Source organism: Enhydra lutris, unplaced genomic scaffold (assembly GCF_002288905.1).
Source record: "Enhydra lutris kenyoni isolate GAN:26980312 unplaced genomic scaffold, ASM228890v2 scaffoldscaffold76, whole genome shotgun sequence".
NCBI classification, from domain to species: Eukaryota; Metazoa; Chordata; class Mammalia; order Carnivora; family Mustelidae; genus Enhydra; species Enhydra lutris.
The window spans coordinates 2,377,537-2,392,729 of record NW_019154160.1 but is presented as its reverse complement, the minus strand read 5'-3'; the positions used below and the strand labels follow the sequence as shown (position 1 = coordinate 2,392,729).

General features: G+C 44.0%; 1 protein-coding gene across 1 annotated transcript in view; it reads left to right on the top strand.

The window, feature by feature from the left end:
• The window catches only part of LOC111160520 (mitogen-activated protein kinase kinase kinase 21), a 53,558-nt gene that overhangs the window by 5,481 nt on the left and 32,884 nt on the right, over positions 1-15,193 (top strand). The window contains exons 2-3 of the mRNA XM_022523677.1: positions 10,377-10,557; positions 14,673-14,821. Coding sequence (XP_022379385.1) covers positions 10,377-10,557; positions 14,673-14,821 — 330 coding nt within the window. The remainder of the gene's footprint in view (positions 1-10,376; positions 10,558-14,672; positions 14,822-15,193) is intronic.

Below are 15,193 nucleotides of genomic sequence, written 5' to 3'. Positions count from 1 at the left end.
ACTTACATATTAAAAAAAAAAACTAGGCCACCACTCATTTCTTTCTAGTTATAAGGGCGGGGGTCCGTTATTTGGTTCAGGATTATGCAAACTCAGTCATCCCTGTACACGCCTGATCATGTCTACAGCCATCGTCAAGTGTATCAGAGCACGTGAAGGAACGAGGAGGGGGACGACCCCTCCGTCCACTTCAGAAGGTGTCTGCGAGCTCTGCTTTCTCCTCTCGCACCAGCACGCAGGTCGCAGGTGTTGAACTTCTCCGGAAAGGTGCAGTCACCGGTAGGAACGTCGCCTTCGAAGTCCTTGAGACCTTGGTTCAATTACTGGTGTCGTCATGTTCTCGACGTGTGACCTTGGACAAGTTGTGTAATGTCATTGAGCCCGAATTTCTTGATTTCTGAAGCTGTCTGCTGAATTCCTCTCTGGGGTATGGACAGAGTCCCGGAGGGAACATCTGTTTGATGCTTCTTCAACCCATCAAAAGCATTTGTGGGAAAACCGGCATGAAAACGTAGGGCTTTTTTTAGGGAACCGAGAGTAGTTGGGTGTAGCTAGAAGGAAAGAGAGACAAGGGGTTTTCTGGGAAGGAAACAGGCATGGAAGCCAGCAGGGAGTGGGTGGGCGACTGGAACGCCATCCTAACACAGAGAGCCCCACAACAAGAGCCAACCACGGGAGGTCTTGGGGAGGAAAGTGGTCTGCTCTGCTGGGAGATTAACACCTCTACAGAAAAGAAAAATATAAGCTTGGGGTAATTTGCTTTACGACTGTGCTACCACAGGTTATCAGTAGGGCAGTAAACATTAAAATTCTTAGACACTGGTTTGACGTAAATTGTTTATCATTTACAACTGGAACCTAGATTTTTATAATCAATATTCATCTGGTGAGTTGGTTTAGAGCAATTTCTCCCTCTGGTTCACGAGGGTTAGAAAACAGTGACGAGATTTACCGGGCCAGGCTGACGATTTTCAGTCCAAACCCTCCCCAGCCCTCAGGCCCTCCCACAAGGTGAAACACCCCCATAAAGGAGTGTTGGGGGGCAGGGGAAGGGTTCCCAGACAGGCCGGCAGAGCTGTGCTGGTTTCGTTGTGGCGCTTGAAACACATTTGTACGGGGGACTTCCAATCAGTGCGAATTTCGTCATTTTTAAGAATTCATCTTTTCCAAATACTGCTTCACCTCGGCTGTCTTACTGAAGGGATGGTCTCAGGCACAAGCTCGCGAGTATCTCGAGCTTACCAGGCACTGGGTGCTGCCCAGCCTCGATCCGCACTTACTCTTCATAGCAACTTTCGGGGTTGGTATTTTATTCCCATTTTACAGGCGGAGAGAATGAAGCCGGGGTTTGATTGCCTCTGTGAAGCTCCCTTTTCAGAGAGCTGAATCCAGAGCCTCTAATCCTGGAGCCTCAGCATTTATCTTCTCCATCTGTTGCCCAGATGAGCAGTTCTCAAGTGTGTGTTATCAGGCCTGCAAGGAACTCTTGTTTACGTGGGTGATAGCTGCTGGTATTTACTGAGTTAGAAACTTAACATGATACATTTAAAAATGCTTAATAATATAAAAATAACAGACCCATGACATGTTAGCATAGCATTTTTAATGGAAGAAAAGTCTTATTTTCCCGAAGAAATTTAGAAAGGAGAGTGGCACTGCTTTACACTTTCGAAGCTCACTTTGATGCCAGACTTAAGAGAAGACCAATGGATGTTCATATCTGCTTCTATATTTAATCTGTTGCTACCTTAGGGTTGCCCAAGGGTCCCTACTTTGAGACCCTCCCCCCAAGGCTAGGTGATCAGTTCTGTTGGGAAAGAACGGGACTCTGGAGGAGTTGTTCCTACACTAGCATCAGAAGCTCCTCGTGAGCTTTTAAAAAATAAAACTCTCTGTCTCACTTTTGGATGTTCTGATTTAGTTGACTTTGGTTGGGAACGAGCAATGAATTCCCCCCCCCCCCGATATTTTATTTATAAAATATTGAAATATGAAATTGAAGGAGCTTGAAGTGAGCACTTACATCCTCACCACCCAGATTCTACCATTTGTGTTTTATCGACTTGCTTTAACACAGATCTGACCCTATTCCTCCATTAATCCATCTGAGCTTTTGATGAAGCAATATATATATATATATTTTTTTTTAAGATTTTTATTTATTTATTTGGCAGAGAGAGACACAATGAGAGAGGGAACACAAGCCGGGGGAGTGGGAGAGGGAGAAGCAGGCTTCCCTCCGAGCAGGGAGCCAGATGCAGGGCTTGATCCCAGGACTGTAGGATCGTGACCTGAGCTGAAAGCAGATACTTACGGAGCCACTCAGATGCCCCAACAACATATATATATTTAGAAATCTTCTGGATGCCTTAAAAGCAGAGCCAAGTTTGGAAACTGCTATTCAAAGGGCCAGATTTTGGGCTCCTTCTGAGGGTTCTCTGGGTTGATCTATATAAATCCTTCCATGAACCCAGACTGCATCTCAGATCTGGTTAAGCGTCTGATGAAATTGCACAGTTGGTCATAGAAGGCACCAGGTGAGACTGTGGGTAGCTTTTTCTGGGCTTGTGTCTCTGGGGAAGGGAATCTCTTTAAGCATTTGTTCCTTTGACATTGGGTGACGAATAGTGTCATTGTGGTGTCTGAGGTTTGCCCTCTGACTCCACAGCTGAAGCAGCTGTGGGTTCACAGCCCTGACTTCCTGAGTAAGGTGATGTGAGGATAAAGTGAGACAGTGTACTGTCGGGGTTGGCACACTTTCCCTATGAAGATCCAGATAATAAATATTTTTGAGTTTGTGGACTATAAGGTCTCTCTTGCAACTGGGTCAAGTCTGCTGTTGTAGCCCAAAGCATCTACAGACAGTATGTGAAAATGAATGTGACCGTGTTCCAATAAAACTTTATTTACAAAAACAGGCATGGGATTTGGCCCATGGGATATAGTTTGCCAACACCTGGCCTATTAAAGTATTTAGAAAACTGTAAGACACAATCTCAGTGGAAGTTGGTGACTATGCTCATTTTTATATATTGTTTAGGAACACGTTGAGTGCTTTAAATATCTCATTTGTGTGTGTGTGAACTCATCGATACTTAACAGTTTTCTACAACTCTCTATCATCTTAAGAACATTATTATTAGTCATTCAGCAATATATAGTGCCGGGTAATCACATATTTCTTCATCTTGCACAGGGGTGAGGGTCTTTTTGATGTGGCTAATTTGCTTGACTGGGGCCAGCCAGCAGTATGAGGAAACAGTCTGCAGCTTTGTTCTCTGTAGGAGTGCTGCCATCTGCGCGCTTTGGCAGGTCCGCTGGTAACTTGGCTTGATAAGTTGAGGGTCAAGGAGGAGGCATGAAGTACTATGTTGCTATTGTAACTGTTTCACTACCGGGTTTCATTACCAGTTGCTTTTCTAAGCTATTGGAAAAAGACCAAATCACATGCCATGTGGGGAAGTATCTTGATGGCATACAGGAATGTTTGAGTCATTACTGGCTCAAGGCGATATGAAGGAGTTTATTTAGTTTCAGGTTTTCTGCAAATGTTGAATCACATAATATCAGGTATATGACTTTCTGTTCACTAATATACTAGCATAGGATACTGTCGAAGACTTCTTCCCTCAGTTTGCTTTGCACCTACTTGGTGAAAATACTGAGGGGACACAAATATTGAACTAGATTTGCACACACAATGAAATGTAAAAAGGTTTCTTGTTAAAACGGAGCGTGGTATGTGTCCATAAAAAGGTTTGTACGGTGGCTTTTCTTCCTGGCACAAGAGCAAGGTGAAGCTCTATATTAGGCAATCACATCTCTATTTTCTTCAGAGAAGTCCGTCTTCTTGTATTCAGCAAGCCAACTCATTCATTCATGCAGCAGCTGTTTATGAACGTGTACAATGGGCCAGGAATCCTCCGGGGCTCCTGATGTTCTGTCGTGAGCAAAGCAGAAATGCTTTCCTCCGCTCCCAGAAGTTACGTTCCAGTAAGCAGCACAGATGTTCACCGAGAAATAGTAAGAGATGTAGCATGTTGGAGAGTGGGGAAGTGCTTTAGTAGGAAAACTGAAAGAGTAGGATCGAAGAGGTGAGTCTGTTGAGGTGAGCGGTTGAGGTTTTAAGTGAGATGGGTAAGGATGGCCTTCCAGAGAAGGTGGCTGATCAGGAAAACCTGAAGACGTGAGGGCACGTGTCATCATCAACCGCAAAATCCCCAAAGCAGGAGGCCAGTATGGCAGGAGAGGACTGAAGGAGAACAGTAGGACAGGAGGGGGTGGGGGGTCAGGTCGGGCAGGTCTTGCAAGACCTTTGACTTTACCGTGACCGTGGAGAGCTTCGGACTGAGGACTGGGATCTGCCTTACTTTCTATCGGAATGTGCGGGCTGCAGCGTGGAGGAGAGACGGAAGGGAAATCAGGGCAGAGGTGAATCTGGGAGTCATCTGTGTCTGGATGGTATTTAAAGCCCTGAGGTGGGCTGAGATTAGCTGGGGAGTGGGTAGATAGAAAGACCAGAGATCCACAGCCCTAGTCCTGGTGGTCTGCAGTAATTAGAGATCAGGGAGATAGGAGGAATCAGAAAAAGGAGTGGTTAGAAGAGAATGGGAGCCCCAGGGAGCCGTGGATGCTCTGGAGGTCAGGGAAAAACATGTTTCAGGGAAGAATGATCAACGAGGTCAAATGTCACAGACGGACTGGAATTCAAAACAACTGTTCTGTTGTAATTCTCCTTAAAATGGTCTGTGTTTCCTAATACTGTTTCGAGAGTGCAGAGGCGAGTTGGTTTTCTGTCGTAGCAGCTGACTTCATGTGAGAAAGCTGGTAACTCATCTTCTTCATACTCCGTTTTCCCCCGTATACTATCTATGTACCCATTCACTTAGCAGATATGAACGGCTTGTGTGTAGCATCAGTAAATCAAATACAGAACATTCATTGGGTGCGGATTCTGTCCTCCAGTTGCTTATAATTTAATCAGAGAGATGAGAGGAACAGGTAGGGTGAGACATGATGATAGAACTTCAGGGCATTAAAAATGGGAACTTCTAGCTGTGGTCATGCGGGAAGGTACCCAAGGGGAGAAGGTATTTATTGACTCCTGGAATATTGGACCAGGGGGAGAGTGAGGAAGTTGCCCTTTTTTTTTTTTTTTTTTTAAAGAGAAGGGGAATTGGAGATTGCACAGGCTAACCGACTTGAAGTGGTCTCCCAGTTAGCACGGCAGTGGGAAGGGGGTGCCGGTGCCCTGACACGCATGCAGGAAGAGGGGTGCCCCCCACCATGTGGTTTTCATGCAAGGTGGGAGGGGAGAGGGTTCTACGCAGCAAACGCCGGGATACAATGTTGTGTTTTCCAGAGGTGGCCAGCAATACACAAAATTGTTAAGATGCAGGCTTCATCGTAGAGGATGTAGCATCTGGAGAGGTCATTTCCAGTGAGGTCCAGAAGGGGCTTGAAGGCCAGGGAGAAAGTTTGCGTTTGCCTCCATAGACTGGAGAGAGTGAGTAGAGTGCCGGTTGGGGGAGACAGGTGGTACCAGTGAAGGACAGATGGGAAGTGCTGATGCCAAATGTGGTGGCGCGGACCTAGTGCTTATCCCCCGCAGGCACTCGTTTTCAGACTTGAAATTCTCAGAGCAACCTCCCTTTAGCTGAGAAAATTATCTTCATTAATACTATATTCTTCCACATTTTGCTTTTCCTCAAACCCATTTGCTTCCTTACTCCTTTTTTTTTATAATATATTCTTAGTTAAAGATTAATTGAAACTAACCCATTTGCCTCAAATGGAATTTGGACACAGCAATCCCATAAATGTTGAGAAAATAGAACGGATACAGCATGATTGCTTTTAAAAAAATATATACATTATATGCTATAATTCTGAAAATAGCAGTGTGGAACTTCAAAGGAGCCGGAGAAACCATGTGCCTCATGGTTGAATAAGTAGAGTAAGTACAAGGTTGTAAAGGCTGATTGTTCGAGAACAGGGCTAACAAGGGTCAAAAATCTTCACTGAAGTCTCACAAAAGGGGGCTCCAACACCCGTCGCTAGGTTACCCACAAGAATTTTACCATTTCTGTGGCCAAAAAAAGTTTATGTGCCTGGTCTGTACATTATACCTTCTGGTGGCGGGCCGGTGTGCTGGGGCCCTTCCTGGGGCACAGCAGGAAGCGGAAGTTGGCTGCCAACCCGGAGTCCCCAGGCTGAAACCTGGCCAGGTGCCTGAAGCTACCTGTCGGGACACTGGCTATTTTTGGTTTCGGTCACTTTGCCCAAAAGATAAGGAATTTCAGGAATTCTGCCGAACACCTCTGAAATAGAATCTGAAACAATGGGCCTTTCATGGAACTCTAAACGCTTGGCAATCACAGTGTTATTTTAACTTGTTTTCTGTGCAAAGTGTGGATGCACTTAGCTCCCGTGGAAATCTGGACTGGGGTGGGCGTCGGGGGAGGGACTCTCGGAAACCATCGATACAAAGGCTGCTCATAGCACGTTGTGCCCTGACATTTATTTAGAAAGTGATTAGTTTTAAATGTTTTGTTGTTAGTTCTCACTTTTATCTCTGTTTTCACTTATCTGGGGGCATTCTTGGACTTTGCTTCTCAAGGGCTGCCAGGCCTTCCTGGGGCCTGGGGAGGGACAGTCGGATTTTTATGCCTGTTTTAATCAGTGCTTCCTCAAGCCCCCCTAGGTGGATGTTTGTAAGAGTGAAGGACACACGCGAAAATGTCTTGGAAAACAAAGGTTGATAGAACTACAGGCCATTTTGATCATTGATTTGGGGTTCTTTTTGGTGGTAAAAATAACCGTTGTTTAAAAGTGAAATTAGCAGTGTTATAAGTGGGAAAATGTCACACTGCGATTATTTGATTATTTGATTTTTTTGTTTGTTTCTGTGGCTTAAGTACTTAGGGTTTTCAAGGACTAGATGTTTTGCTTTTCTTCATATAAGAGTAAGGAGTGAGAAAGAAATATGCCCTAAGCTGATCTGGAAGGAAGGGAAGTTCAAAATTAATCTTTTAAGCAATCTGCAAAATGAAATACTGGGTCCTTTTGCTCCCTTCCTGCAACTGGCAGCGTTCTCAGTTTTGCGGAAGGCTGGGGAAGCCGTCTGCCCATGGGGTCTGGAACCTGGCTCTGAGTTGTAGCCACGCGCTTTGGATCACATATCCAGACTGTAAGCTGGAGATGACGATCCCCACCTCACAGAACTGTGTGAGGGTGAAATGCGATGTCCAGCGTGTGAAACGACTACCGTAGAAGAGGACCGGTAAGTGGGAGGCAGTGTTCTCCGTGTAGGCACTGGTGGCAATTATCACTATTGTCCATGCTTCCATGGAGCAGTCAATGTAGAGGGACACAGGGGAAACCTGTAAAGTGCAGCTCCTAGGATTAGGTAGTTTCGTATATGATTTAGGGCAATAAGTCTTATACAAAAAAATAACGGACAAAACAACGTAATACGTGGGTGATGACTGACCGGGAAGACGAAATAGTCACTATTTTGTAGGCTGCCCCACAAGGTTTTCCCAAGGCAGCCGGGCCTTGAGAATAGGTACAGTATAGATGCACAGAAAGCATAAGAGGCTGTTCCAAACGGAAGTGAGTCTCCCCACCAGCCCCCCTCCATCCTTCTCTTTATAGTATAGTGTTGAGATTATAAGCAGGAGAAACAGTAGAATTTTGGCCTTGCTGCTTCCCAACTGTGTGGCCATGGGCAGGCACATAAACCGTCTTAAAGCTGAACTGCCATCTACGTAACGGATGTGAAAGTAGAGCGGGGGGCCTTGCTCTCTAAATCCCACAGTTTGAACGTCAGGTGGGGAAAGAAATGTTACAACACAGCAGTAATCATTCAGTATTGGCAACCTGTGCCAGTCCCCACTCAAACACCTCTTCCTGTTGAAATCTAGTGTTGGCTCTCTCCAGTTGCATTAACTCTTCGACTTTTATGACCATTTAATAGTATAAATATTTGACGATATGATGCAAACACAATACGAATCCATTGCAGAGTGAAATTTCAAGTCTTGGGAAAGATAAGAGGATTCCCTGAAGTCCATGAAAGTGATTTGGAAAGATGTATTACTAATAACACTTTTAAACGTATTGATAAAGGGGGTGTGTGCGTGTACGTGTGTGCGCGTGCGTGTGTGCCCGGCACAAAACACTCTTTCAAACACTGTTATATATTCATCTCTTGCTCCCTACAACCTCGCTATCATGATTCCTGCGACAGGCAAAGAAACAGAAGCGGGGAATCTGAACCAAGCAGTGTGGCCAAGCAGTGCACGTCCTTCCTCACCACCCTGCAGTCCCTCCACGGGGATCAGGTGGTGATCTTGCAACGATAGGAAATCAGAAAGAACAGAACAGGCACCTGAATGGAGAGATATTTCCAACAGATACAGAAAGCTCTCCTGAGAACCTGATAAAAGCCACCCTCCAAGCAATGCCACCGTGGTTAGGAGTGTGTGTCTCTGGGGTCAGACTGCTTCAAGAGCATCGCTGCTCCTCAGCCGTGACCTTGGACGCTTGCGCAACACCTGTGTCTCGGCTCCCTTATCTGTGAAGCACAGAATAGTAAATAGTAAATACCTATTGTACTGCGGTGTGGATTTCATGATTGAAATAGCTGTTAAGTGCATTTGACACACAGAATGAATGTACTTGGTAAATGCTCGTTATTCTTATAACTAACATCTGGGAAAATGGTCCTTTTTAGGATCATGTTCCAAAAATCAAAAAAGGAGAATGTCTTATGCCTTGCTTCAGTTTTGTTTGGATAATTTATTCTAAAGGACATCCCCTGTGTGTTTTGTTTTTATCCTTCCAAGAGTTAGCACATGGTTACAACAATGATGTAAACATCCTTTCTTTAAAAAACCAAATGATGAAAAAGACTTATTTTCATTTTATTTTTTAAGATAAAACCTGAATAACAATACTCCGTTTGCCTTGTTTACAATGAAATTTGGATTACTGTTTCAGTGGATTCATTCTGTGGCTTTATTTTTTTGGTACTGATTGTCTTCAGATAATGAAGGCCCATCCCTTGGGATTTTTATGACGATTGAATGAAATCATGGATGTGTGCAAGGCATACAGGAAAACTCTGCATTTGTTAGCAACTCTCTTACTATATTTGTTGTCATTTGTATTAGGTGGGACTAGCATGAGCACAGGGCAAGTATAAGAATGTGTGTGTTGGGCGCCTGGGTGGCTCAGTGGGTCAAAGCCTCTACTTTCCGCTCACGTCCTGATCCCAGGGTCCTGGGATCGAACCCCACACCAGGCTCTCTGCTTTCCAGGGAGCCTGTTTCCCCCTCTCTCTCTGCCTGCCTCTCTGCCTACTTGTGATCTCTCTCTGTCAAATAAGTAAAATCTTAAAAAAAAAAAAAAAATGTGCATGTTGTGTTTGTTTGAGAGCCTTCAGCTCCTGCTCTGAATAAGATGAGACACGGAGTGGACAGGTGACTACGAATGAGAATTGAACATGTCTGTCCCCATCGTCCTCCCATCCATACCAGCTTCCTCTCTCTCTCTCTCTTTCATACACTCACTCTCTCAGAGCTAACTGTCTGGTGGAGAAGTCAGAGGTGACTTTGGCGGGGATTGTGGTGGGAGTTCTGCTACCAGAAGTGGCTCTCGAGGGATCTGTATTTTGTCAGGAGGCTGGGGGGTGAGGAAAACTACTGTCCGGATGACATTTCTCTAAAGTTTCTGCTTCCTGCTATATTTTGAGCTTTAGTAAAGCAATCCTAGCTCATAAAACACTTTATGAGTTAAAAATCTCTAAGCATTTTGCAAGTTTACTCTAAGATCCTATTTAATAATAATTTATGGTGTCGAGTCACCTGCCTGTGATACTCTTGAATACCTTCGGTAGAAAAAGCTCACACACAGCTAACAAGAACTGATGATGTACTATATGCCAGCTAACTGAACGTAATAAAAAAAGAAAATGAAAGGGCTCTGCATTTAAATCAGGACCTAACTTATAGGAAGAAAACAATGTATTCTTACCAGGGAAACTCTCACAGACTTCTGACCCCATCCGTGATGCCTCAGTAATGTTTCTTGCCCCTAGAAATCATTTACTTTCTCTCAAGAGAAGCATTCATAGAGTGCTAAGCAATGTTGATTTTTTTTTTTTTTTTAAACTTGTAACTGCAGGCACCAGTGACCCAGTAAAGATTATGGCACAGATAATGTAAGGCAAGATGGCAGAACACAAGCCCATTCTCATTTACGCTGCTGACTGAGCTGAAGGTTGTGCCTTCGATATCAAGGAAACAGTGTGACCAGAAAATTTTAACAATATGAAAATAGCCCACCTTTGATTTTTTTTTTTTTTTTTTTAGTTTTGCTGCTTGAGAAGATAGAGCACGATGATTTCTGCAATAAAACGTTGAAGATTACAGATTTTGGGCTGGCGAGAGAATGGCACAGGACGACCAAGATGAGTGCAGCGGGCACCTATGCCTGGATGGCACCGGAAGTCATCAAGTCTTCCCTGTTTTCTAAGGGAAGTGACATCTGGAGGTAAGCACCCCACTTTTCGCTCTTGTAGACGGCTGCAGGAACTGGTTGCCGCACTCCCTGTAGATGAGTCCCAGAGTTTTCAGGAATCGAGCGGAACAGAGAATACAGGCTTTTTCTTCTGTACGTTCATTGGAGAGATCTTCTCTCAAAATCTGTTTCTTTCTTTTTTTTTAATGGTGATTGCATATCAATAAATATTTTTTATTATTTATTCATTTATTTTGATTTCAGGAGTAGAATTGAGGGATTCATCACTTACCCGTAACACCCAGTGCTCATCACAAGTGCCCTCCTTAATGCCCATCACCCATCAAGCCCCTCCCCCACCCACCTCCCTCTGTCAACCCTCAGTTTGTCTTCTATCCTCAAGAGTCTCTTATGGTGCCTGGGTGGCTCAGTCGTTAAGGGTCTGCCCTTGCCTCTGGTCACGATCCTAGGGTCCTGGGATCAAGCCCCACATCGGGCTTCCGGCTTAGTGGGAAACCTGCTTTTCCCTTTCTCTCTGCCTCTCCCCTGGCTTGTAGTCTCTCACTCACTTTCTCTCTCTCTCTGTGTCAAATAAATAAATAAAACCTTTTTTTTTTTTTAAAGGGATCTCTTATGGTTTGCTTCCCCCCTCTCTCATTTTTTTCTTTTTCCCATATCTTCATCTGTTTTTTTTCCTAAATTCTACATATGACTGAAATCATATGGCATTTTTCTTTCTCTGACTTATTTCGCTTAGCATAGCTCCATCCACCTCATTGCAAAGGGCAAGATTTCATTTTTTGAAGGCTGAGTAATATTGCATTGTATACATACACCGCATCTTTATCCATTCATCAGCTGATGGGCACTTGGGCTCTTTCCACAGCTTGGCTTCGTTGATAATGCGGCTGTAAACATTGGGGTACATGTACCCCTTTGAATCTGTATTTTTGTATCCTTTGGGGAAATACCCAGTAGTACAATTGCTGGATCATAGGATAGTTATATTTTTAACTTTTTAAGGAACCTCCATACTGTTTTTCAGAGTGGCTGCACCAGCTTGCATTCCCACCAGCGGTGTAAGAGTTTCCCCTTTTTCCACAACCTCGCCAATACCTGTTGTTTCCTGTGTTAGTAATTTTCTCCCTTCTGACAGGTGTGAGGTGGTATCTCATCGTGATTTTTGATCTGTATTTCCCTGATGATGAATGATGTTGGCCATCTTTTCATGGGTCTGTTGGCCCTCTGGATGTCTTCTTTGGAAAAATGACTATTCATCTCTTCTGTCCATTTCATTTCTTAATTGGATTTTTGGGGGGGGGCGTTGAGTTTGATAAGTTCTTTATAGTTTTGGACGTTAACCCTTTATCAGATTTGTCATTTGCAAGTATCTCCTCCCATTCCGTAGGCTGCCCTTTAGTTTCATTGATTATTCCCAAATCTGTTTATTTCTGTTTTACAAGTTCAGTTGTCCGATTTTCAGTAAAAGCAGCTAATTGGAAGAGGGGAGAGGGTTGCTAAGTTGGTAAAAGTTGGCAGCTGAAAACAAAATAGGTGTTAGGAAGAAAAAAAAGCATGAAATTCCGTGGAAAGGAGTAGAAACTACTGACGTCTAGAGCCACCTGGTTGTGGAGCCAAGCATCCCCACCCACCTGGAGAATGCATTAATCCAGTAAAGCACATTGGAGCCCTGGGGTGTCAGGATGCAAAGGGTGGGAAGTCTCCCCCTCCCCCCCCTTCTGAATTACACACTTCTTTGCTTTAGAATCTCCTGTTATAACATTCACATAAAAACGATTTCATTCAAGAAAGGTTACGATTCTCTGCGCAGCGGACTGGTGGACTAGCATACGGACTAGAACGTTAACTAGCGTGTTCACTGATCGTTTCTCGCCCTTCTTCCTCCTTCATGGTTACTACAGCACAAAGTAACAGAGCTGTCACTGAATTTTCACAGTATCTCCTGAGATGACTGCACTTCCGCAGAGCAGGTAACCAAGGCACAGGGACATTAGGACCTTTCCTCGGGGTTATAAAGCTAGTCAGTAGCTATACTCAGCATCCCAGGCCTGGGAGCCAGGTTCCTGCAAGCACAGCCCTTCCGTAGTCGCAAGCTGTCTGAGTTCTTCGGAGACAGCCTTATTTATATTGTATCCTGCCCAGGTTCGGAGAAAATGCATTACATTCTGCAAATAGTCCCATCAAAATAGTTCTATTTTTTCCATGTTGTTTTTTTTCTCCATATGAGTTTTTAACGTAAGCCCTCTGCTCTCTAGAAACATGACCTGTTTTGAGTTATTCGTTTGCTGAAACTCCCAAGAAACAAAGTTATGCTGTTGTTATTATTTTAGTTTTGTTATGTGCTAATGAGAAGAGCAAGGAAGTGGCTTTGAATTTAGACAGTTTTCAGTTATCTGCAGGAGTTTTATATCTCCTGCTCTGAGGTGATTTTTGTTAATTGATCTATGAGTTACATTTACTTATTCTCGCAATTAAAGTGTCTCTGCTAAGGCACCATAATGTAGATAACTTTTAAGAACCTAAACTGGTAATTACCTTTGGAAAATACTGGTTTCAACTTAATTGTTAATAGTTATAGCGTTATATAATTTAAAAGCACCGTATTATATATTCTCTCTTTTTTCAATGTAACACAGTGCTTTGAGATGGTAGAGTAGACATCGCTATTACTGAATAGATCACCTACTTCACAATCAGCTGTTAAGGCCTTTGTGAGTGGAAACGTAGCTAGTAAGTAGTGATCCTTCCCTTCCCTCCCCTCCTCTTTTCTCCTTTCTTTTCCTTTCCTCTCCTTTCCTTTGCAAGATTTATTTACTTGAGACGGTATGTGAGCATGGGGTAGGGAGGAACAGAGGCAGAGGGAGAGAGAAACTCAAGCAAACTCTGTGCTGAGTCTAGAGCCTGACATGGGACTCGAACTCATGACCCTGAAATAATGACCTGAGCCGAAACCAAGGTCAAGTCTTGAGCTTCCAGATCCAGCTGTCTTTTGGCTGTCTTACCAGGTGCCCTGTTACTCCACCTGCTCAGGGAAGGAGCTGGACTGAGGGCCCTCGGGACTCATACACCTTCACTCAGAGCTGGTAGAACATCATCGGGAGGATCCCCAGACCCCACTGACTGGGCACATTATGTCATTTCTACATTTTTATTCTGAACGTCTTCAGTAGATAGTCTAGATTCCCACTGGCTCTAATGGCGAGGTCTTTAAATGAGAGGCTGTCACATCTGGGGTGGCCTGAACCTGGAGTCTGGAGAGCTTCCAGCTCTTTCCAGACCAGGTCTTGCAGAGACAGCTTGTCCTATTATAGCCGAGATGCTCCGAGTATCCACATCCCTTTAGATCAGGAGGTAATCAAAGGAGACTCAGACATCAATTCCATAGCCAAATTTCAATGCTTTTTTTGGCGTTATTTTGAGCTGTTCTGCCTTTCCTTTAGGCGTATTTTACTGCCTTCTGTCTGCTCTCTTTAAAACGATGCTTTAATGTTCTATGTAAGCAACAAACATAAGAAATGAGAATCAAGTTACTACTCTAAATTTCAGACTTTTAAAAAACTTAAATCTAATGATGTTTTCAAAAATTAGAAAAGTAAATTGGACTGTACGAATTATGTTAGTAGAAGTAAAGCAAATAAATACGACTGTTGGTTATATGCCTGTGTGTTTCCATTTAAAATCTCATGGGATGTCTGGAGTGAGTGTTATTTTATGTATTAACAAAAGATAATTTATACTTTATGCTTTGAAGAGGATAAAGGGAAACTAAGGTAATAATGGATACAAAGTTACAAAGAAGAGGTGTTTTGTCCAACTTGCGGCCCAAGGAGGCCCCTGCAGATTTATTTGTCAGTAACTATTCAGCAATATTGTGGATAGTTTCACTTCCTGTCATGAATGCATAACTGACTTCTGGGAAGGTGTGTACATACATGGGTTTGGGAGGTTCGCTGAAAGGGGTTCGCCCCCCTCCCATCTTGGGGTAAGTGCCACTTAAGGGTTTTGTTGGAAGAAAAGATTCTTAATCAGAGCTGGATGAGGGCTCTGATGCATTTATCCCACCACTTAGGTTGTAAGGAACAGACATCATTTAACCCATGTGACTTTATGGCAATTTTACTTTGCAGCTATGGAGTCCTGCTGTGGGAGCTGCTCACGGGAGAAGTCCCCTACCGTGGCATCGACGGGCTCGCCGTGGCCTATGGGGTGGCCGTCAATAAGCTTACTTTGCCCATTCCATCCACCTGCCCGGAGCCGTTTGCCAAGCTCATGAAAGGTATTTGTGCACCTCAGTTTCTGTGTGTCTGTGGAGGCAACGGGACTCACTCAGGAGAACGTCTGTCTATTTTTTTTTTAAGGGCTTTTTTTTTAAAGATTTTATTTATTTATTTGACACAGAGAGAGAGATCACAAGGAGGCAGAGAGGCAGGCAGAGAGAGAGAGGGGGAAGCAGGCTGCCTGCTGAGCAGAGAACCTGATGTGGGGCTCGATCCCAAGACCCTGAGATCATGTCCTGAGCTGAAGGCAGAGGCTTAATCCACTCAGCTACCCAGGTACCCTGTCTATTTTTTTAAGCGAAAGAGTAATTTCTAGGATTCTAGGGTTACCTGGATGGCTCGGTCTTTGGGTATCTGCCTTCGGCTTAGGT